A 22,960-nucleotide genomic window follows, 5' to 3' on the forward strand; every position below is an offset into this window, starting at 1 on the left:
CTGCCTGCTCTTTCCCCGCGTTTGATCCCAGCCGTGCCTGCCTCCGCTGCCGTCATAGCTTACGAGTATCTCCTTGCTTGCCTTCCTATTTCGTCTGCTCCTTCCTTACAAGTGCCACGACCACATCTCCTGGCTCCTTCCTCGCTTTCGAACTGAATTCTTTCTCCATTGAACACAATTGCTTCTTTGTTCTTTCCTCGTTCGCATTCATCACCAACCATCGTCAACACATCAGTTTTTGGCACCGCTTCACAACCGCCATCATGGACCGCCTCAACCCCTTCTCCCGGCAGGAGAGCCGCACCCGCAGCGAGCTCGCCACCTACCGTGTGCTGACGCTCGCCTCCTGGGCACTCTCCGTCGCCGTCTCCGTCTACTATTCCGTCCGCTCGCCGCATGGCTGGGGCCACAACGCCCATCGCATCGCCCGGCAAAACCATCTGCATCCGTCGGCCTTCTCGCTCAACATGGTCATCGTCTACGTCTATTTTGTCAGCCTCTTCGTCTCCCAGGCCGGCTACCTGGGCCACCTCTTTGCGTCGGCCCACCAGTCCGAGCGCGTCAACGCCGCCGTTGCCGTTGGCTCGCATTTCATCGTCAACAACGTCTTCCACGCCGTCTTTGTGCTGCTCTTTGTCAGTGGCCACTTCTTCTGGGCCGAGGTCGTGCTGCTGCTCAACTTTGTCAACCTCACCAGCCTGTACTTCCGCCACCCGTCGGCCTCGCACCCGCGCGGCCTCGTGCACACGCCGACCGTTGCCGGCCCGCTGGCCTGGACGTTTGTCGCCATCTACTGGAACGGCGCCATCATGGTGCCGCATGCCCACAGCCTGGCGATGCGCATCCTGGCCAACGTGTTTGTGTGGGCCATCCTGGCGTACGGTCTCTTCTACATCATGGTCTACGCCGACTACTCCATGGGCTTTGCGCTGTCCGTTCTGGCCGCCGCGCTGGGCGCAGGCCAGTTCCTGCGCCAGTTCATTGCCCTTCAGTGGATCTTTGCCTTTATCGTCATGAGCGTCTTGTTCCTCGCGACGGTCGCCGTGGCATTGCCTGTGTGGACCGGCAGACAGCAGTCTGTGCTGGTCATCCCGCGCGACTCGGAGCGTGCTCCTCTGCTTGACGAGCAGCAGTAAACAAGCCTTCAAACAGACGGAAGCAAAACTGAGAAACCATACCGTTTGTCTGCTACACAGCTTTTTCATGGGACACCAAAACGACAAGGATCCATCGTCCGCATTGTACCCATCCATGGACAAAATCTTCATGCCACGGCGAAGCACCACAAAAGTAACAATAAAAAACAGTTACAATGATCACGAACCCTTTCACCCGTATTTGAACTCTCGTCACGATATCTCACAACATCTCATAGCACGTTACAACAATTGCATAGCCAAGGTCTCACTGCGCCTCCTGGCCGTATTGATTCATCCCCTTGGTTCATGACTGGAAACCCATCAGATTGTCTATGTTTTTTTCCTGTTTCGCCTGCTTTTCATTTATAATTCGGCAATTTGGTAACATTTGAAATGTGTCTACATAGTATGGAGTTGCATAAATAAAACCCACAATGTCAGGAAAGCATGTTGTTGTGTCAGGACACCGGAAAATACAAGTAAGTGACTTGTAAAATGGCTGTTTGGGTAAGGTCTTGTGTTGCGCTAAATCCTGTCCTGCTGCAGGTCGCTGGGTCGCTGCCCCAGTAAGGCTTACCTAATCGTCCCAGTTCGCCGTTCTCATTTTCAACCTCACTTTCAATTCATGCACTCTCACATCTGCTTAATCACCAGCACAAGGCTCATATACAACAACCCACGCAATGCGCCCGACGGCCACCGTCCGGACAGCGTCCCGTGTGCTGCCGTTTGGCGTGCCACAGCTGCACGTCGGCACCGACATTTGCCATGTCGCCCGTGTCTATGCTATTCTGAAGAAGGCCCGGCCCGCGTCGCCTTTGTCATCGTCGTCGCCGTCGCCACCGCCAACACAGACGACAGCATCTCGCTTCATCCGGCGTGTGTTAACACCAAGCGAAGTGGCTGCCCTAGGGTCACCACATACGCTGCCATCAACATCACCGTCACCGTCGCAGTCGTCGACTACGATGTCCGCGCACACCGCAGTGGCCTTGCTGGCGAGGGGTGCTTCCGTTTCAGACCTTGCTGCTGGGACCTCTGAGACCTCCGAGACCTCCGTCGAGACCTCGCCGCTGTGGCGGGCGGCGCAGTACTTGGCCAGCCGGTTTGCGGCCAAAGAGGCTGCCATCAAGGCGCACCCACACCTGCCGGGGCTGACGCTGCAGGACGTGCGGATTGCACGACGGCCAGCGTCACAGCAAACGGGCGGCATCAGCAAAACAGGCGACGCGATCGCAACCGGCGACGATGTCGTGCGGCGGCGGAATGCCAGCAGTGGGCCGCCGCTGGCGTATGTCCGTGTCTACTCTCTGGAAAGGGACGACGGCATCGTCGAGCAAGAGGCCCGCATCAGCATCAGCCACGATGGCGAGTATGCCACGGCCGTTTGTTTGGGTGTCGAGCATCCATTATGAGCCGTCCCTACTGTACCCCATACTCTGTCACTTATACCCATATAGACTGCATGTGGCATTGAAAGTCCTTTTATTAAACAATAACAAGCAAAACTACACGCTCCCGGGATATCTTTCGGCGTTCCTTTAACCTAAAGTCAACGCAGTCCAACTCCACGCCTGCCTCCCAAAATGCAGGCCCATCTCAGCGACACCAACTCGCACAATCCTGACTAATGATGTATGTTTTATTGTTTTTGGTATCGCCCTGGCACAAAGATTCCGTGCGTTTTCATCGGTCCAATGTAGCCAAATAAAGTAAACAAAACGAGAAAGGAAAAGAAAAGCCAGAAATTAAGACAACAGGGAATAATAAGAAAAGAGAATTAAAGAAGTGTTTGTGGCGGGAGACGTGCCGTATCCAAATACACACCAATGACAATACCGTCACTAGAGCGACTTGGTGCTTAGTAGAGGACGCGCTCAGTGTAGATGGGAGGATGCATGTTGTCCTGGTCCCATTCAATCTTGCCCTTCTCAGACAAAGTGACGCCCGCATCCGTGATATTGATGTAGGGCTGCGTGTGGGCGATCTCCTGCTTCGAAACACCGGCAGGGTCCTCGGGAATCCACAGCAACGGAGGCTCGCTGCCCACCGATGGCGGAACGTATGCATTCCGCTCAACCTCTGGGGTGTACATGTTCCCAAAGTTCACATTGTTTGCGTGGTGCGGAACCAGCTCGCGCATGGACTCGTAGTTGGAAAACACCCAAGGCTTGAGGAAACGCAGAAGAATGTTGCCCTTGGGAGGAGGCCCAGCAAGAGCACCCGTGTGGCCATGGGCGCCAACATCCGCGTTGGCACCGTTGGCAACATTGGCACCGTTGGCACCCTTAACACCGATAGGAGCCCCAGCGTCACCATACTTCTCGTATTCTGCGCCACCTTGAGTCGATGCCGGGTTCACCACGGTGTTGCTCTGCGCAGGGCGGTTCTGAGCGACATTCACGCCCGCGCCCGAGGCACCGGCGGGAGCAATCTCGGCCGGGATAGGGCCGCTGCCAGCAACGCCAACAGGAGCAGCACCGCCGGCAGGAGCAGCACCGCCAGCAGGCACGCGTTCAACATCGCCAATGCGGCGGGCCTCCTCCTCGGCCAACAGGCTCTGGGGCATGTTGTACAGAAGAGGGTCGAGGGCCGACACCAAGCTGATGTGGAAGAGCACGGTGAACACCAGGAAAACAACCTGCAGGGCGAGCTGGATCGGGGCAACGGAAGCACCGAAAAGACCAATCATGCAAATCTCCGACAGGTAGACACCCGTCATGAGCTGCTTCAGGGCACGCGGGTAGATGAGACCGCGCGTGTCAATCTGCGTGTCCGTGACGAACAGGACGTTGTAGCGGTAGGCGAAGTAGAAGAAGGCCATGCCCACGCACGCCCAGCCAAGCACCAGGGGCGCAATGGCCGAGTACGTGATGGCAATGACAGCGATGTTGGTGTAGACAGGGAGAGTGCTGCCCCACGAGATGGTGCTGAGGCTGGCCCACTTCTGGTACATGCCGCGAGGAGTGCCCGTGAGGTACTTGTACATGAGATGGAAGATGAAGAAGCCCACGACCTGCGAGATAACACCAGCAGCGACCGTCAGGCCCTGGACGATGAAGTACGACATGTAGAAGTTGGACGCCTTGGGCAGGTTGGTGGCCAGCAGGCTGGTGACGGAGCCCGGGTTGCTGGCAATCTGCTTGCCAACGGCCGAGGCGGACGAGGCGACCGTCGTGACGAGGAACACCTGGACAACCTGGAAGGCAAAGTAGGCGTTTTGGGTAAACAGCTCGACGCGGGCGGTGGAGGGCTCGCCAGCCAGACGGGCGCACAGACGCATGACGACGGGCACGAGCGACATGAGAATGGACAGAGCGACCGAGGGTAAAAGACCGGTGATGAAGCCCATGATGACCTGGGGCACCTTCTTCAGCCAAGTGAGGAACGAGATGGTCTCGAGGTAGTTGACGTTGCTGATCACACCGACGACAGCGACAGGGATAGCCCAGAAGATAATGAGCGCCGCAATGAAGGCAAGAACGGCATAACGACGGATAACCAACTGCCACCAGGGGATGTTGAGCGAAGACCAGATGACGTCCGAGGGCGTGATGCCGATGAAGCGCGCCATGTGCAGGCCCTCGTGGTGGGCCAGGGACTGGTAGGCGTTCTCGGCGGCGGCCTGGTTGTCAAACTCGACGAAAATGGCAGAGGCAGGCTTGGGCGTGCCAGCGTGGTACTCGGCCTGCTCACGGACAATCAGGGGCGAAAGGCGCTGAATTTCGGACCGGCAGTAGTCAATGGAGTCGACCTTCTTGCCAATCAGGCCCAGGAGACCGGTGCGGTGGGTAGGGCGCTTCTTGCGCGCGAGCCAGCGGGCGGCAACACTGCCCGACTCGCCCTCACCGGGCGCAGCAGCCACGTTGTCCTTAATCTCGGGGGCGTTGCCTTTCGCGAGGGCCTTCTGGCGCTCCTTGTTGGCGGCCTTGATGAGCTTGACCTCGGCCTTCTCGAGGCGGAAAGCCGCCTTATCGCGGTCCTTGACATGCTCGTCGAGCTCCTTGGTGTCGCGGTTGATCCAGACGTTGCGCACATGGGCGCCAAACACCTTGCGCACGCGGCGCTCGTCACAGAGAGCCTCGGGCACACAGGTGAACAGCACGGTGCGGGAGGACATGCGCTGTGAGTAGACGGGGCTGAGCAGGAAGGCCTGGCGCAGGTTGATGTAGAAGACGAATTCGCGGAAGATCAAGTACATGATGAAAATGTAGTAGACCCAAGAGACAAAGAGGTGCGCAAAGTAGCGGTAGCGCTTCTTGAAAGTGCTGCTGTCGACATTGGAGTAGGACAGAATGTCCAGCTGCTTCTGGCCGCCGCCGCCGGTGGCGTTGACGGGGAAGAGGATGGGCCAGGTGATGAGGCAGCCCACGAAGGTGACGATGACCGTCATGCGCAGGAAACGGAGGAACAGGTACGCATCCAGGGACTGATGCTGCAGGGCGTACACATCAGGCAGGTGGAAGTATTTCCGAAACCAGTTCACGAAGCCATTGGGGAGTTTGGGTGTGCGCTCTCTGTGAAAGGAGTGAGGCCTGTTAGTAAGTCCACAGGATAGAGGCAACAGCCACAGCTGTCACGCCGTTGCTGTAAAGGTGTTGTGAGAGCAAGAACATACTCCTCTTTGAGAGAGCCAAGATAGGTACGCGGCGCATACCAACGAGGCTGGCTACGACGGAGCACCAAGAAGATGAGGAAGTAAATGGCCGAGACTGCGGCCACAGGACCAATGGTCAGGTAAAGGCCTGTAATGAAGCTCTGGTCAGCAAGCGGTGTCCCAGTCCAGACGAGGCTGTAATCTCAAATCTGGAATTGCTCGGCAAGGAGAAGAGCCTTACCCTGCAGCGATGATGACTGCGGCGTGTCGCTGGAGTCGCTCATGGCTGTGACGAATCCAGGAAGCCGCCCGGACGCAACAAGAGTGAGAGCGTGATAACGTAAGGAGCAGGGCTCACGTAGCTATGCAGAGGCTACGTCGTATTTGGCGATAACAATGCCGTGCAATGGCGATGTGAATCGAAGTTTGTTGTTGTCGATGCTCCACGATCTGATGCCAAGAACGAGGGGGCAGGCGAGATAAGAACAAAAATAAAAGGAACCAAAAAGGACCAAAAAGGGAAAAGGGAGAGAGGAAAAGAAGAGTCTCCGGGGGGGTGAGGGAGGGGGGACGAAACGAGGCGGTGGGAATAGATAAATAAGGAGTCGGATTGGGAAATGGGAGCTCTGGAACAGGTGCAGCTACCGTCACGCGAAAGAGCATCCAGTTAGCGAGAATGGCCAAAAGAAAGTAGAAAAAAATGAGAGACAGAAACAGATTAGGCCAAGCAAAAAAAAAAGCCAAGAAAACTGGGAACAGCGCGCAATTGGTAAGATACAATGGCGGGCCCAAGCCGGGTGTCAATCGAGATGCGTAACAGGGGTGTGGATTGGGTTCTTGAAGGTGGGTGTGGATGAATTGGAGAAATACACAGTACAGATGTGGGAATGCCAGACGAGGGGGGCCAACGAGAGAAAAAAGAAAAAAGAGAAGTGAGAGTTGGGATGTGTGACGACTAGCTACCTTTGTGGTTTGGATCGGCAAAACAACAGGATAGACAGCAACGTAGAGAGACAAAAGGACATCAAAACAGAAAGAGCGACAGGCGCTTGTTGACCGTGAAACCTCGGAGGAGATGCTCGGTCATGCCTTCCTGTGAGGGGATACACAAACGTCGTAGACGCACGAAACGGCAGTTGCGATCGGTGCCAGGACCAGGAGGACCAGGATGACCAGGAGGACCAGGAGGACCAGGAGGGGCAAGTGCGATATCTTGCTCTCGCTGCGACGATTTAATTTGCCCTGTTGTATTTTTTATTCGTCTTCAGCTCCTGGGTCGCCCCATTACGAAATAAGTTAACGCGACACGCAAAGCTTGGGGGTGAGCGGACAGATGGTCAGATGGCCTGTGCTTGCTGGCCGAGAAGTTCTGGGTCCCAGACAAGAAATGCTCCATTAAAAGCACGTTGCTGGGGCCAGGGAGATGAGGAAGGGGAAGCCACGATGGACTAACTACATATTTCCTCACAAGACAACAAAACGGAAGGCGCGAGAGAGTCGAACAGGCATTGCCTGGCCAAATTTAAGAACGCAAAGTCGAGACAAGAAGGAACGACTGTGTCACTGGCGTCCGACACAGCACTGCAGCGCAATGCTCATCTACGGAGTATAATTTGTGTATCTTGTGTATCTTGTGTATCTCTCGGCTAGTTTTTCAGGTACTGTTTATCTTGCATGTGCAACCCCAATAGCAGGTCCTCGTCGCGCAAACTTAGCGCAGCCTTGAGGGGCAAGGTACAAGTGGTCCGTTGCCCCTTGCCCTGTTTGGTTTTTTTTGCGCTGCTTTGTCGTCTGGCTCAGTCGCGCTTGCTTTATTTGTTGTCATGTGTCAACCTCCGAGCGACAAAAGAATCCTCCGTTCTTGCCATCAACGTGAGTTTTGCCTTTTGCGCTGAGTTGCGCTGCTAATGCTCTTCTCCCCAGAGCGGACATACCACTTTCGAGGAAAGAAGTGGGACGGCCTAGCCAGAACATCGGAACGAGAAAGAGCATCACAGCAAAACCTTTCAATGCAACATGATGAATTCAGAAGGGGCGGCCCAGCAAGCTGAATATCGTGGTACAGTACGAATTACGCTGGCAACTAGCCTTTCGGGAAGGAAGAGCGACCCAGGCGCAGGGGCAAAGTCGCCCCAGTGGGCTGGCAAAATGGAGAGCGCGACGGCAGGAACGACACGCAAAAGGTGGTTTACAGCGGACTTGGCAGGCGCGATGGCAGGCAATGACGAAATCGAGGGAAACGGAAAAGCAGTTCACAACCCATGTCGAGCTGAACGGCAGACGGCACAGGCAGATAGGGTGGTGCGCTCCAGAGACCAGGTGAAAAGCGGGTCCTGATGAGCTCAGGTCCCAAGCCAGGACCGATTTGGTCAAGGCTCTCATGCTTGTGGGTTGTTTTGGGGCAGTCATGTGGGTCGAGGAGGGGTGAGGGAAGGAGCGACTCGATCACAAATATGGGGCTGGCAAATTGTATGGGAAGAAAAAGACAAGAAATAAAACTAGAGAAAATTAATGACAAGAAAAAAAGCCAATGTCAGTCAAGGCCACACCAGAGGCATTGGGCGCGTGCTGCGTTGTCTCTGCAGTCGACGCGGTCAGAAAAAAAACAGCCACTTCGAATAAGCACAGAGCGTGGCGCCGGTAGCCTGTGAGCCTGTGTGAAGTAGAGAAAGGCATCATGATTGATGATAGGAGGCAATCGAGAGACACGGACTTGCAGCACGCGTGATTGGCGCAGTGCGGTGTGAAGCCACAGTTTGGAACAGCATTGCAGGACGGCGACTGCGAAGCAATCTCATACAATGAATCGCTGGACTTGACTCTAGGAAAGCGATCGCTGATGTTGCAGCCGGGAAGGAGGCCAAGGAACCAAAGGCGACGCTACACAGTACATGTTTACTTGTTTTCAATCTCGTCTCAGCCTATTTTTCTGGGTTCATCTTGGATTTAGGGTTCGTTTTCCTGGGCCTATCTACAAATACGACCAGGCATGCGCACGGCTGCGACTTTGCAAAGTTACATTGAGAGAGGTCTTATCGCCACGCCAATGGGAATCCCCTGTTCAGTACGTGCGTTGGGGGTTCCTTCAAATTCAGAATCAGCTGAGGCACAGTAACGAACGACGTCATGATAACAGGCGCTGTGACGTGCAGACAATTTGCCAAGGGCTGTGCGCAAAAAAGACCGTGTGAAGGTAACTCGCAAAAGACAACTCGTACGAAAACTAAGCAAAAAAAATGCAGTTGCGGAGTAACGCATAGTGTTTTCTATCTCGGCGTCAAAATAAAACTTTGGCACTGATGCAAAATGAGTTGGAGACACGTACAAGTCGATCCTCGGCGACGTGTGACTTCCAGAGCAAACGCCAGGTCCAAGACAGCCGTGATGTGCACTGACGAAAAAATGCGAGGAGACCGAAAGGACCACGGCGGATCTCAGGCAGGGAAAGGCCACCCAGGTCAGGTTGGGCCTCGTCATGCCTACGGAATATTTTCCATAGCGCCGGACAAGGGAGGAGTGGAGCAGCCCAGATTGGTGCCGAGATTGGACGAGCGACGATCGACAGTGGCGCCGTTTTTTGTCTTGCAATCGTTTGGGGGACGGCGTCTCGGCGTATGGAATATGACATACAACTTGCATACGAGGTACAACAGCGTAACAAAGACATGCCGATAATCGAAGGGTTGGCGACGTCAGGATGGTCGAGACAATGAGCTCGAGTGATCAAGAGGCTGAAGCAGGGCAGAGGCTGGCTGTCGACCGAAATGGCGATGGACAGATGTGCGTGGAATGACTGGGCCGCCAGAGAGTGCTCGTGGTGACTACGGTGAGGCACAACAGCATGAGGTCAAGCACAAACAGATGGGAAAGCAGTCCCAATGGTGGCAGAGCCTTACAAGGATGGCGACGGTTCAACCTCTTTTAAGGCTCCACTGGCTTGCGTCGAATTTTCAGACACAACGCGCCGTCGCGACTTAACCCGACTTAGACTGTGCGATATGGGGAGCGTTTGATTACAGTCTGCCCGTTCTCGGCCAGAGACGGCCGTCCATGATAGTGGCAGACACGAACACAGGCACACAAGGTTGTGTTGCCGTAGGGCTCGTGTCGTGAGACTCGTGTGCGTTTCTTACAGCGGCACCTTAAACTGCTGACATACATACATATATATTCGGTATTTGAGAAGGGTCAAAGAGGCACTCTATTTCGTCTTGTCTCTATTTTCTTTTCTTCCCTTTAATTTATTAGTTTTGGTCGAATATTTTGCTGTGCGTTAACTTCATATGCCAAAAATCCTGTTTGTGTTCAATTATTTCGATTTCATGTATTTACCTATTAATTCCAACTACAGCTTCACAAGCAATGTGCTAATACTCGTACGAGACTATACGTCGTACACCGTCAATGCTCCTCGGCTCGCCTAGCCTTTAGAGTTGTTGGTCTCCATTCTACACTTCACGAATATCTTGGTTACTGGTTTTTTTGTTTTCTTTGTCTCCACGTAGATCGTAGTCGCCGACGGTGTACTGATACCTGCTTTCTTCCCCCCTCTACGGAGTAATAGTTGCTTTTGAGTTTCTTCAGTTCTTTCATTAATGATGGTATGCGGCTTCGCATTCCATCCAGCAGAGTACAAAAGTAAGGAAAACAAGGTAAAGAAAACCTTTGCACTAATAGGGGTCGACACGTAGGTCAAGAATGCGACATGCGCACTATTTATTGGTGTGAATACCTTCGAATTGTTACCCTCCCTTGTGTACCTGCCATATATGTAAGTCAACGCCGACGACCCCTCAAGAGCCCTCGCGCGGCGCATGGACAGGTCCCCTGATGGTGCCTGGGAGGTGAGTAAGAACCAAAGGGTCCGTTTGCGCGATGTCGTTCTTCATCGCAGGTACACAGGGTGGCGGCTCTACTAGCCTGACCGGTCCAGTTCCGGCACGTTGTCCGGTAAAACATGGACAGGAACACAGTCTTAATAAAGAGGAATTCGAAGAAGAAAAGGGAAAAAATGAAAGAAAGAAAAAGAGCACAACAAAGAAAACGAGCAAGGGAGAGTGATGAGCGATCGAAGAAGCAATTGCTAAACACGTCGCTCGAAGAGGCAGTCGATAATCTCGTCGATTGCGCTGGAATTTGACGCGAGATATACATGTGCATCGGCACGCCGTACGACATATTTTGTGACAATAAAACATGCTCGGTGCAGACGCCAGAGTGACCGGAATGCAAGACACCGTGAGGCAGGCATCGCGGCCCTGATCGGAATGGAGGCAGATGAGGGCCGTGGTGGCATTTGTGCAACCACCAAAACGTGCGCAATGCGGTTGATACGGGGGGACATGCATGCAACTGTCGAGAAGTAGCAATAGCATGATGCCTGGGCGCGATGCTGAGATGCGATTCGCTCGTCTTTCAAGTCAAAGTCAGAAGAATAGAACGGTACCAATGCACAAAAAATATGTGCCCGTACCTCATTATTCGCATAGGCGAGAGGATGACTACATATTGGATCTGGAGGTGTTTAACCGTATTTTGATAATGGACACGATTGCAGTGCGACGAGGTGATGTTGAATGTCTGTTGGTTGTTGGTGCGATTTCCTAATGCGGACATGCACCTCCAAACCGCCATTAAAGGGGATCACCAACGACATCAACGGACTTCAAAAAGCAGCTGTTCGACGCAAGCAAACAAAAGCGACGTCAAGAACAAAGAAAGCTGTATGCGTTGTGATGAATACGGACGCGGAAGCAAGTATGGGCATTCCACGCAAACACAGCATGGTAGAGATATGAAAAGGGCACGATTTGATGAAGCCCCCGTAGACGTGAAGAATCAACGCATCGCCCTCTGCAGCTTCATTTGACATCCAATATAGACGACGACCTTATCACTCACCAGTATGGCACACGTGTACGCACACAACTTTGACCCCAGCGTCCACCGCGCCGGCTACATCCCGGGGACCGAGTTTGCGCTGCCGTACCTCTCGCGCTTTTCGATGGCGCACGACGACGAGGCGGACATGCTGCGCCATGTCAACTGTAGCTTGCTGTCGACGCCCGGGGTGCCGCCGACCCTGATTGCGCTCAAGCAGCACGCACAGTCGCTCGCCTATCTGATTGCGATGCTCAGCCCGCACGGCGGCGACGACGAAGCGGTTGAGGTGCTCGTCAAGAGGGCCAAGGCGGCCAAGAGTACCAAGAGGGCCAAACGCCAAAAGACGGGCCACATTGGCGACGACGACACCGGCGTCGCAGACGGCAGTCTTCTCCGCGATCTCGTGTCAGGCACGACCGACACGACGACGGACAACCCGTTTGACTGGCTCGACCTCAGCCGGCCGTACACCAACGATGCCGATCCGGCACACCACCGGCCGCTGATCGACCTTGTCAACGAGGTGAAGGCGCGGCACGACGTGCTGGACACGACATACCACTGCCCGCTGACGACGTACGAGCCGCGCAACGGCGGGCGGTATACGCGGGACCGCAACAAGGGCAAGGACAAGGACGGCGCGCGGCGCTGGGACGAGGACGGCTTCGACCAGCGGCGGCCCTATGCATCGTACCACGGCTTGCTGCTGCATGCCAACATGTGTCTAGAGCGGCTGGACCACGAGTACGCCGCCACGGGCGGGCTGTTGTCGCTGCTGCCGACGCGCCGGGTGAATGGCGTGAGCGGCGACAACAACAAAGACACAAGCACAAACAGAAACAAAAGCGAGGACGAAGACGAAAACGACGAGGAAGAGCCTGAGATAGAGGCCGCCCGCAACACCCTTGTCGGCCAGTGGATCGTCTTTTCGCAGAACCTCGTCGGCCGTACGTACGAGCTGGAGGCTGCCTATGCCAACGCCGTGCATGCACTCCGTGGACGAGACACGGCAGCCGACACGGGGGCCGCGGCCGACAAGTGGCGCATGATCCACGCCGGCGACGACGTCTGGGGCGACGTGCACAGCAAGCTGGACGCGTCGAGCACGGCCGATGCAGCGTGGACGGCGCAGCGCAGCACCCAGGGCGTGGTCGGCGGTAACCAAGCCGCCGATGCGGCGTCGGCCGACCGCGTCGTGTACGTCGACATCAACACGCGCTTCTACCGGATGGACGTCGGCGGCACCCACGCGCGCGGCGCCATCTACGTGTGTCCGGTCGGCGCACCGGGCATCGTCGATGCAGGCGTGGTGGACGGCTCTGGCCGCGGCTCGTCGGCGGCGGCCGATGATGCCGACAAGCGCGCCGAACTGCACGCGGCCCAAGGGCGCCACCACTCCGCCTCGGCTCTCGAGCAGCGCTACGACCGCCGCCTGCAGGACGCCGGCCGCATCGCCCGTGCCAACCAGCATCTGGCAGAGCAGGCACTTCAGCACGCGCAGACGCTGCTTGTGCTGCGTCGCGACCACGAACGCATGCTGGCGCTGAACGCGGAGCTGCAGAGGACGGCCGACGCGGCCAGGCAGCGCCTGAAAACAGCCGAGGCGGAGCTGGCAGATCTCAAGTCCACGAGAGGCAGGTGAGGCCACGCGTGCGTGACGTCTCTGTAGAATGACACCACCTGCCGCTCATGTTGCTGTGGCTGTAGACGGCTGACCCGGAGAGAAAGTAAGATGACCCAGATGACAAGGTGCAGGGCAGCTGACAGGGGACTGGAAAAAGCTCGGGCGGGGCGTATGCAGGCTAATTTCCACATTACAACACAGGTTGGCATCCGAGAACCGATGAACAGGAATCGGAGGGGGGTCCCAGAGGCAGGAACAGAAACAGAAACAAAAATTGGAAAACGCAAGATGAAGAGCACGGTCCCCATATGCTTGCTGACCCCCCGAAATGAACGAAAGCGTCCAAGGATGTCTCGACGACAAGTGTGACTGTGTGACACATGCAGGAGGAAATCACATCTCGCCTCATCACCTGTGCTCTGTTGTTTGTGACCTTTTTCGGTCGACGGCGTACTTTTGCTCCATCAGCTCCTCCATTTCGTTCTCTCTTCACCTTGGCAACCGAGAGAGCCAAGGCTCTGCAACGATCGGAAAGGGAAGACACACCGCCGGATCATTGTCTTCGGGCTGTGCCAAGATGCGGAACCGGTCGGAGGCGGTGGTTGGTCGGGTTTCGTTTTGTTTCTCAGCTCACATCAGCTCTCTCACTCGCCTTTCCTTTTGTATTGATTTATTGATCCGCAAAAATATTGGTCTTGCGGTACTTTACTCGTCGTGCCGAGCTCTCTTCCTGTCACGGGTTTATTAACTGGTCGGTCGGATACCTACAGAGGCAGCAGTTTGAGGTTTTTTTTGTGTTTTTTTGTCTTATACTTTTTTGTCTTTTACTTTTTTTGTCTTTTACTTTTTTTGTCTTTTACTTTTTTTGTCTTTTACTTTTTTTGTCTTTTACTTTTTTTTGCCTTTTCTCTAGTTCTGCTATTTCTTTCTTTTTCGCCATTAATCCCATTCTCTTCATTTTGGTGTCCTGTGCTACCATTTGCATACAAACCGGGCTTGTCGGGGCCTAATCGTACATCGTAAATTGCGCCGACATAGATTGTAGGATAAAAATTGCGCCCGTTGGACACTGCTTTCGTCTTTTGTGATGGCGTGTCTCTATTTCTTTATTTATTTGGTTCTTTTTTCTTATCCTTTTTCTAAGCACTCTCCTCATCCGTGCTATGCGATTGGCCCGTTCGCAGCCCCACTTCCGTCGCCGTAGCAACAGCGCATCACAACAAGCTGGATGTCTCCGCTTCGCACCTTCTCCGTTTCCGCACTTTCCCTCGTTGTCGTTGCAGGACCAGCAATAGCCGCGCCCCACTTCTCGTTTTCCCTGCCTGTTCGCAACGCGCCTTCTGCTCTTGGCGCAACGCAGATGGCTCCTGCGCATATCCATCAACGTAACCTTGCAAACCGCGGGAGAGAAGGCACGATCCTCAGAGCTCAGGCCATCGACCCTTCGAGCCTTCCTTGTCCGTCTGAGCGCAACACCCCTGTACGCCGGACGTCGTATGATATCCCTTTTCTTCTGCTCCAGTTCTGCTCCAGTTCTGCTCCAGTTCTGCGCGCCTCCGTTCACTTTACCTCACTTCGATCCCTGCATCTACGTCGTATCTGTGTTTCTCGGCCTGTTGGCTGTCCTCCTCACCCAACGCCCTGCCGCCTGGCCCACACTTCCAAACACCTCTGTTATTATTATCCTTGCTTTTCCATATTCAGTACATAGCTGCCCTGGCAAGAAGACCCCTCGATACCACTAGCCGATCCTATTTGCTTGCAGTTATTCTTCATTCTTGGATATTCGTCCTTCTCGATTCTTCTCGTTTTGCTACCGCATACCTCCTTCCCCTCGTCCGTCATCCTCCTTTTCTCTGTTGTCTCACGCTCGTTGCCCACTCCTCTCTCCTCCCCAGCACTTCAAAAAGCCAAGCGATGCGCCGCTGAACCCGACCAGCAGCGTCCGCCGAGGAGAGCGAGAGAGCGTTGGTTGCCATCGCGAGACAGGGCCTCGTCTCTTGTCGACGTCGAAGTCGCAGAAAGCATGGGTGTTTGGTGAGCCTGGAGCAGCAGAGAGACGGCCAACGACAGCAGCACTCGCACAAGCAACAGCAGAGCACCGACCACTGTGCCATGTAACGGCCCGTCAACAGCTGCATCCATCCAGTTTTCGTGCTTTGTCTGTATTACTCCAGTCCTCGTTGGCTTCACTTTTATTTTAGTTTTCCTTTCCTCTCGCCGACAGCCGACTCCGACCTTCGCGCAGCGTCGTCTCACGCAAAACGTACGCTCCGTCCTGCCGGGCGCCGTTGAGCACGGAGCAGTCAATACGGTTGTCCGCCATCCACTTACAATGGCAACGGCCCTGGATGGCCGACTTACTGGCCTCCTCCACGGCCGTCGCCAGCCAATGGCCGTTGCTCCTCAAGCAATTATTCTTGCAACCCTCGTCCAGCTGCTGCCACGTGTCGCAGCGGAGTCCTCTTCCTCCGCATCCCCGGCCGTTTTCCCTTATACGCCGACCTCCATCCTCGTCCCGAGCGCCAACTCGAGCGTTGTTTATCTCTTCTCTGCCTCGGCCAGCGGTCAAATCGAGTTCCTCTCTCTCAACACCTCGTCCACTCTCTCGTCATACTCGTCAAGCGGCATAGAAACACTCACAGCAGAGGTTCCGTTCCTCGCGAACAATGGGCAAGAAAACACTTTAACAACTTTTACGCCAGCCATTCGCTCCGATGGCTCGATATTTGTTTACGCCGGCGATTGCTCTTCGAGCACCTCCGACTCGGCCACCGTCTGGACCTACAACCCCTCGTCCTCGACAGCACAATGGACGAGCAGCTCAATACCTCTGACTTCCTCCCAGTCCGGGCCCTGGTTTCTCGGCAGCAGCACTGGCTTCTCGAACCAGGTCGCACCGGCCATGTCCAACTCTACCTTTTACCTTTACGGCGGCATGTGTCCGACAACAAGAACAGCCAGTTCCTCCACAGATGCCTCTTCCAACTGGCAGAGCGGTGCCTCCTATTCCAACAAAATGTTAAAGCTCGTGCCGTCCGGCGACTCATATGCGCCATCCTTTGTCTCAAGCAAAGGACCCCCAATCGCCGAAGCGGGCTTCACGTTCACAAAATTGCCGGCGTCCCAATCAAACCGGTCGGGCATCGTGACCCAGCAGGTGAACAGCGTCGTGCTTGGCGGCCACACCGAAACGGCGTTTGTCAACATGAGCACCGCCGCAATCTGGAGCCTACCAGAAGAGGCATGGTCTTTTGTGTCCATTGCCAACCCGTCGTCGGCTGCGCCCGGCAACTCCGAGCTTACAGTCGTACGAAAAGACAGCACGCCCTCCACAGCGGCTGCACCGGACAGCCGTTCGGGACATTCGGCTGTTCTAAGTGAGGATGGCAACTCATTGATCATCCTAGGTGGCTGGGTCGGGGACGTTACTCAGGCCGCAGACCCGCAACTGGCTGTTCTCAAGATGGGACCCGACTACGGACAGTGGCAGTGGTCCATACCGTCGACACAACCTTCAGGCTCCGGCATGTACGGCCACGGTGCTGCCCTCCTGCCCGGCAATGTCATGGTCGTCTACGGCGGCTATAACATTAGCAGCTCATCCACCTCACCTGCAAAATTGATCCGGAGAGGCTCCCCGTCGGGCGGGAACGGTCTCATGTTTTACAACCTGACCAGTCTCTCTTGGTCCGAGAACTACACCTATCCCGACAAGGACTCGTCAGCTGCCGCGCCTTCATCGACCAAATCACACACCTCTTCCTCCAAGATGGCTCTCGGCCTGGGCCTTGGCCTCGGTATCCTGCTTGCCATTCTCCTTCTTGTCCTGCTCGTACACATCTGCGGACGCCGCAGCCGCCAGCGCCGTCGGCGAGATGAAGCCGTTCGTGCTCTCGCCCAAGACCACCAGCAGTTCCTGCATGGCCACGACGAAATGGTGGAGAAGAACGGTGGCAACTTGCCCTTCGGTTGGGGTAACGGACGTGAAGGAATGGGCTTCTATACTGGCGGCCATGATCCCTACGTGGGCCGCCGCTCTCTTGGGTTTGAGAGCCTTCGGGGAACCAAGCCAAGTCCTGCCTTCCCGACTTACCAGTCACCCAACCTGCATGCCGACGACCCTAGCGTGCCAGGTGCGGCCTTTTCCAATGGACGCACGCCGGCACGCAATGTCGCGCGTGGCCTCTACCAGCCAACAACAATCAATGACTACGAGTCTTTCCTGGCGCTGGGTAACAACGGAGGTGCTGCTGCAGGCAACAGCACTAACGGAATCCACCCCATCTACGAGGCCGACGAAGAAGACGACGACAACGGCACCGACAAAGGCAAGCAGCGTGCCGGGGCACAGACCGCCGATTCAACCGGCCGGTCCATCAGCCCCGAGACTGAGGAGCTCACCGACCCGTTCCTCACCCCCAGTACGCAATCTGTGCACGCTGGCTCCAACAACCCCATGCGGTCGTCGTACGCCGGCGCTCTTGGGCCCAACACCGTCAATCTCAACCCGTTCGTGCGCAACACGCCCAGCCCCGATCGGGCTATGTACGGCGGTGCGGACCTGGGCGTCATGGAACCTTCCGGTGCTGGCGCCGGTCCCTCAAAAACAGGTCAGGACCGTGATGTCCAGGAATGGGTGACAGGTCTCGAAATTGAAGATCTGCTCTTCTCACCGCCTGCTCACGGAGCTGGCGCAGCAATTGCTGCCTCGATTTCGCCCGCACCAGGCCAGACACAGCCACGTGGGCGGGTGTCACCAATCAACACTAGCCGCCGTATTAGCCTGCGGTCCAAGCACAGTAGCGGCGGTAGCCCTACGCGGAGCAGCTTCTTGGGTTCGGCCGCTGCCGCTGCTGCAGGAGCCGTGGCGGGCGTGACAGGCGCGTGGGGAAGCGGTGAAGACGAGGCCCGTACAGGGAGCAACCTGTCCGATAAGAGTGCGTTCAGTTTCCTGTCGCGGACGACTAGTTCGCGCGGCAACGTGCCCCACAGTGGCGTTCCTGGGGTCTTGAACACAAAGGTGTCCAACAGCGACTCAAGTTCCGCAAGCTTCAACACCGCGCAGACCGGCTTCCGCAGCCTTCGCAACGAGGGCCCGGAATTGCTGTACGGAAAGGGGCATCAGAACGGAAGCAGCGCCGGGGGCAGCTTTGACAACGGTGGTGGCAGCCTCAACAACAACAGTGGCCGTGCGGGAGCGAGCACACCTACGACTTATACTCTGAACGCACCTCCAGTACTCCCACCTCTTGGGTTCGGGACAGGTTCCCATGAGTACAGTGGTGCTGCAGGCGTGTTGGCTTCTGGCGCTGCCGTTGGCGGTGCCGTTGGCGGTGCTTACCAACACCTTCATGCCAGCGAAGACGACGAGAATGAGGCGCCCCCAGGCAGCCCCAGCAAGCTCAAGGGTCGACGCACCTGGATGGGTAGCATCATGCGCATCTTCAGCTCCGGCTCTGCCGCCAACGCGAACTTGCACTCCGACCCCCCGCTGGACGCGGCCGATAGCAGCAGTATGGGCACGGGCGCCCAGCAAGGTCCCAACTACCGTGACATGGCTCACGCCACCCTACTGCGACGAAAACAGGGCCGGTCTGACTGGGAAGCCGACGAGCTGCGTGAGGAGGAGAACACAGCAGTGGGAGCACTCCGCAGTGGTGGTCGGACCGCAAGTATGGGATCCATGCCTGGCTACAGCCACAGCATCGGCCAGGGGAGTGGCTCGGGAGCAGGTGGGCCATCTGCATCCGGCAACATCGCGGCGGGCCGGCGTGACGGCAGTGGCAATTCGGATGAGTGGGATGTTGAAAAGGCCGTGCAAAATCGCGTCGTCCAGGTCATGTTTACTATGCCCCGTGCCGAACAGCTGCGTGTTGTCAATGCCGAGGTAGAGCGCGAAGAGGATGAGGCCGACATCGGCAGCGTCAGCCAATCCGTCGACCCTCACGACTGCAGCATCAACACCGATCTCAACCACGATGACGTTGTTGACGACGATGACAATGCAGGCGGTCTTTCTGCTCCCCCTCCTCCTCCCGTCTTACAGCGGCCGTATCAATCCTACCGGTCGCGCTCTCCGCTTGAGACGACGAGCACGTCCAAAGCCTCGGCCGACGGGTCATACCGCGCGATGTCACCGCCCCGCCATCTCGCATCACCCATACCACCGGATGTTATTGACCAACAGGACGAGCAGTTGCGGCAGCTTCACGAGGCCTTGGCCGAGTCTAAGCGCCTGTTGTCGACCAAAGCTATTGAGCCGTGGATGCTGGATGCCCATGACGACGACTACGACGACTATGAGGACGATGCCGTGACCTTCGATGAGGAAGAGGTGCACGAAGATGAAGCGCAGGCGGTCTCGGTCGACCGAGGCAAGGTTGTGGACGTGGGTTGGACGGATGCAGGAAACATGCCGTCACCCCTTAACACGTCATCTGCGTCGGAGAAACGCAGTCGCACCGCTGCGGAGCGCAGCAAGGCTGCCGAGGAGCGGGAGACGTTAGCGACCGCAGCAGCGTTGGCGCGCGTGCTGATGAGCAGGCCAGGAGCTGGTTCGGCTCCAGCGACAGCACCAGGAAAGGCATCCGCACCCGCCTCATCTGCAGCGACGATGCCGACCATGCCAACCAGACCAGCCGCGGTCGCTGCGCCACCCGCTTCGCCTACCCGCTCGCCTGATAAACCGACAACGCCCGTCAAACCACTGACGCCCGTCCGCTCGCTAGGGTCAACTTACAAAACACCCACCAAGGCCATCTCCAACGATTCGCTGTCGAGCAAAGCATCCTTGGCATCACGACGATCGGGCCGGCGAGGGACACTGGGTGGTGACACGTTGCTGGGCTCTCCAGCGGCGACCGAGGCAGCCAGCACAATCAAGAAGCCGGCCGGATTTGTGCTGGACATGGTGGACAAGATTGAGTTAACGGGGTCGCCCAAGTCGGGGCACAGCCGTCTTAATGCTTGACGAGGAAGGTTGTCATGACTAGTATGTGAAGGATGATATGTGATTTCATTTAGGGCTTATCTGGGGAATATCTTGGGCATATGGGCGTTTGAACCTATTGTAATATATATCTGTTTCACAATAATCAACAATTTTTGGATCTTTCATGTTGGCTTATTGATTGTTGTTTTTTTTTTTTTTTTTTTTTTTTCAAAGAATCATATTATGAATTTGAAATTTTCTGGTTTTGTTTTAATAAATACAACAGTATATTTGTACCAGGTAAATATGCAAATTAAGTGTTGTATGTAATACCAAAAATCAAAGAGGCATTGTAAACCCAAAACGTGTAATGATGCAAAATTACGAGCTGTGTTGGCAATGCTCTACCCGATTGCTATGAATGTTGAACACTCCTTCTAACCATGAACGCCATAAAAGTGCAACAAAAGTACCCCATAATATATACAAAATGAAACCAATCCATGCTCCTTAGTAGTCCTCAAACTCAAAAAAGGAGTTCCGCCGCAGAATAGCGTCAATGAGGCGCCGGCCTGGAAAATCGGCCATGACGACGCCGACGGGCGTGTACGGCCCAGAATGCGGACCGCCCGATTCCCAGCCCTCGGCCAGGTCGTCGCCGCGCTCCAGCCACCGGCCCGCGCGGTCGTTCATGCCCACGACAGAGTGGTTCAAGGGCCCGGCCGCGGCGTCAATGGGCGACACGCCGACGCTGGCGCTGAGGTGGGAGAGGAAGAGCGGCATGTCCGCCTTGGTGGCATCGTCTGACGCCGTCGCATTCTTCGCAGCCGACTGCAGGTTGTCGCGCACGGCGTCCCACTTGTCGTCCAGGGCCGCCAGGTCGGGGGTCTGCCAATAGTCTTCAATTTCCAGAAGACGGGACGACAGCTCCCAGGGGACGCCGAACCAGGGGATGGCACCCGGGGGCGCGGCCAAGTAGCTGACAGGGAAGTAGGGGAACTCTTGCAGCACCAGGATCTTGCCGCGCAGCTCGCCGACCGAGGGAATGTGGGCAGGCGGCGGCGTCTGGAACTGCGGGTCGTCGGTGGCGTTGAAGCGGTAGAGATGCTTGGCGAGGCCGGGGGCCGTGCGCGGGTCGTGCAGGCGGTAGTTGTCAAAGGCGGCGAGAAAGGGCGGCGAGACGGCATCGGCGTCGGCGTCGACGGCGAACTGGCCGGCGTCCTTGGCCGGGCCGGGCGGGTCGGACACGGAGCCGTTGAGGGGCAGGGCCTCCTCCTTGAGGCGCATAATGACAATCTCGGACGGATGGGCCGCGAGAAAGGCAAAGACGGTCTGCGCGACGTCGGCAAACTCGTAGCCCGTGTAGACGGAGGCGTGGTAGATGCCGAGGGGGTCGGCGGTGTTGGGGGACGACGGCGGCGTCGGCTGGACCTGCACACGCGCCCGCACGTCGAGGTACCGCACGCCGGCCGCCAGCTGCTCACCCAGCGCCGCATTCTGGCAGCGGTAGCCGAGCAGATCGACACGGTGGGTCATGGTGTCGTGGGTGCCCGGGATGGCGAGGCGGGCCAGCGACCAGTCGTCGGGCGCGGCGGCCATCCAGTCGGCATACAGCGACGCGTTGGGTCCCGTCAAGGCAGCGGCAATGTCAAAGGAGAAGGGGGAGGCGTGGGTGTCCTCGGGACTCGTGCTGATGGGGGCTAGCGGATCGTAGGCACTGGCGCCAGCAGGCCATGTTGCCGTCGTGGCCGTCTCGACGGGCTGCAGTTCGGCCGGCGTATGGGCTTGGATGAAAGGCACGTTGGCGGTCGACGGCGACTCGAGCACCGGGATGGGGTCAAACACGTCAAACCATATCGTCAGTATAAATGCAAGCAGCAACACCAAGGGCACCGACAGAAAGGCGCAGCGGGTGTTGCTGCCGTTGGTCGTGATGCACGGCACCAGCGGCCGTTTGCCCGGTCGGGGCGCCGGGTGGCGGCGGGGGAAAAGGGTCATGGCAGCGGAGGGAAGCGGCTCAAGACAGGAGTATAATTAAAGCAATGACAGCAATACGCGTTAAAGCAGAGTTGAGTGCAAGACAGCTCGCGACGCTACCATTTTCGAGATGGATGCTGGCTGCTGCATGCGGAGGAACGGGCACAACACAGTGCAGGAAGGCGGCGGAGGGTAAAAGAGAAGACGAATAAGTGAAACAGATGGAAGAGACGACTCTCCCTCTTCTTCTGCTGTTCGGACGTGCTGGATGATGACATCGACGGCTTGTCGTCGTCGATGCTGCCCGTGTTTGACGTTGACAGGAATCACGTGCTCACGCCGAATTCAACGACTCCATGGCGAACGTGCCTGACGAACGGCTGCCATTGGCTCGCTGCAGAAAAGCACGTGACTAATCACATGCACACCCAAGTCGCTCAACTTGGGATTGGTTTTTATTTATTTTATTTATTTATTTCATACATTGTACTTGGATGATCGCCTTCAGCCCATGCGGCCCACTCCACTGGCTTCGATCGACACTGCCAGCCCGGTTTTTACACATTCACACCATTCTTTTTGTTTAATGGACAGTGGCGCGGGGGGGAACGATTTTGGGGCTGCTTCGGTCTCCCTTTTCCTTCCTTTGATCGCGTGGGCCGACGATTTGGCGGACGATGCGATCGATCGCCCAAGGAGGCTAGGGAGATGCTCAGGGTTGGTGCTTGTTTTCACTGCTGTCTGTCGTGCCGTGGCAGAATGGACAACGGGCAGAACGAAGTATGCTGGACATGGCAACGACCTGA

At 56.4% G+C, this 22,960-nt stretch overlaps 6 protein-coding genes across 6 annotated transcripts; 4 read left to right on the plus strand and 2 right to left on the minus strand.

Moving 5' to 3' along the window:
• Window positions 1-263: 263 nt before the first annotated feature.
• SPBR_07704 (uncharacterized protein) lies at window positions 264-1,136 on the plus strand (the record flags this gene model as incomplete). The annotated part of the gene is made up of 1 exon (XM_040765958.1): window positions 264-1,136. The coding sequence occupies one exon, from the start codon at window positions 264-266 to the stop codon at window positions 1,134-1,136; it is 873 nt and encodes a 290-aa protein (XP_040616880.1).
• A 686-nt stretch (window positions 1,137-1,822) lies between these two features.
• On the plus strand, window positions 1,823-2,554 carry SPBR_07811 (uncharacterized protein; the record flags this gene model as incomplete). The annotated part of the gene is made up of 1 exon (XM_040766065.1): window positions 1,823-2,554. One exon carries the CDS (start codon window positions 1,823-1,825, stop codon window positions 2,552-2,554), a length of 732 nt encoding a protein of 243 aa, XP_040616881.1.
• Window positions 2,555-3,000: 446 nt separating this feature from the next.
• On the minus strand, window positions 3,001-6,020 carry SPBR_06538 (uncharacterized protein; the record flags this gene model as incomplete). Its single annotated transcript, XM_040764794.1, has 3 exons — window positions 3,001-5,656; window positions 5,758-5,884; window positions 5,978-6,020. The coding sequence occupies 3 exons, from the start codon at window positions 6,018-6,020 to the stop codon at window positions 3,001-3,003; spliced, it is 2,826 nt and encodes a 941-aa protein (XP_040616882.1).
• Window positions 6,021-11,641: 5,621 nt separating this feature from the next.
• On the plus strand, window positions 11,642-13,466 carry SPBR_06962 (uncharacterized protein; the record flags this gene model as incomplete). Its single annotated transcript, XM_040765218.1, has 2 exons — window positions 11,642-13,257; window positions 13,445-13,466. 2 exons carry the CDS (start codon window positions 11,642-11,644, stop codon window positions 13,464-13,466), a joined length of 1,638 nt encoding a protein of 545 aa, XP_040616883.1.
• A 2,112-nt stretch (window positions 13,467-15,578) lies between these two features.
• Window positions 15,579-20,216, plus strand: SPBR_06355 (uncharacterized protein; the record flags this gene model as incomplete). Its single annotated transcript, XM_040764612.1, has 1 exon — window positions 15,579-20,216. The coding sequence occupies one exon, from the start codon at window positions 15,579-15,581 to the stop codon at window positions 20,214-20,216; it is 4,638 nt and encodes a 1,545-aa protein (XP_040616884.1).
• Window positions 20,217-20,687: 471 nt separating this feature from the next.
• Window positions 20,688-22,175, minus strand: SPBR_07184 (phosphatidylinositol-specific phospholipase c; the record flags this gene model as incomplete). Its single annotated transcript, XM_040765438.1, has 1 exon — window positions 20,688-22,175. The coding sequence occupies one exon, from the start codon at window positions 22,173-22,175 to the stop codon at window positions 20,688-20,690; it is 1,488 nt and encodes a 495-aa protein (XP_040616885.1).
• Window positions 22,176-22,960: the final 785 nt, after the last annotated feature.

This window comes from Sporothrix brasiliensis, assembly GCF_000820605.1.
Source record: "Sporothrix brasiliensis 5110 chromosome Unknown Cont20, whole genome shotgun sequence".
NCBI classification, from domain to species: Eukaryota; Fungi; Ascomycota; class Sordariomycetes; order Ophiostomatales; family Ophiostomataceae; genus Sporothrix; species Sporothrix brasiliensis.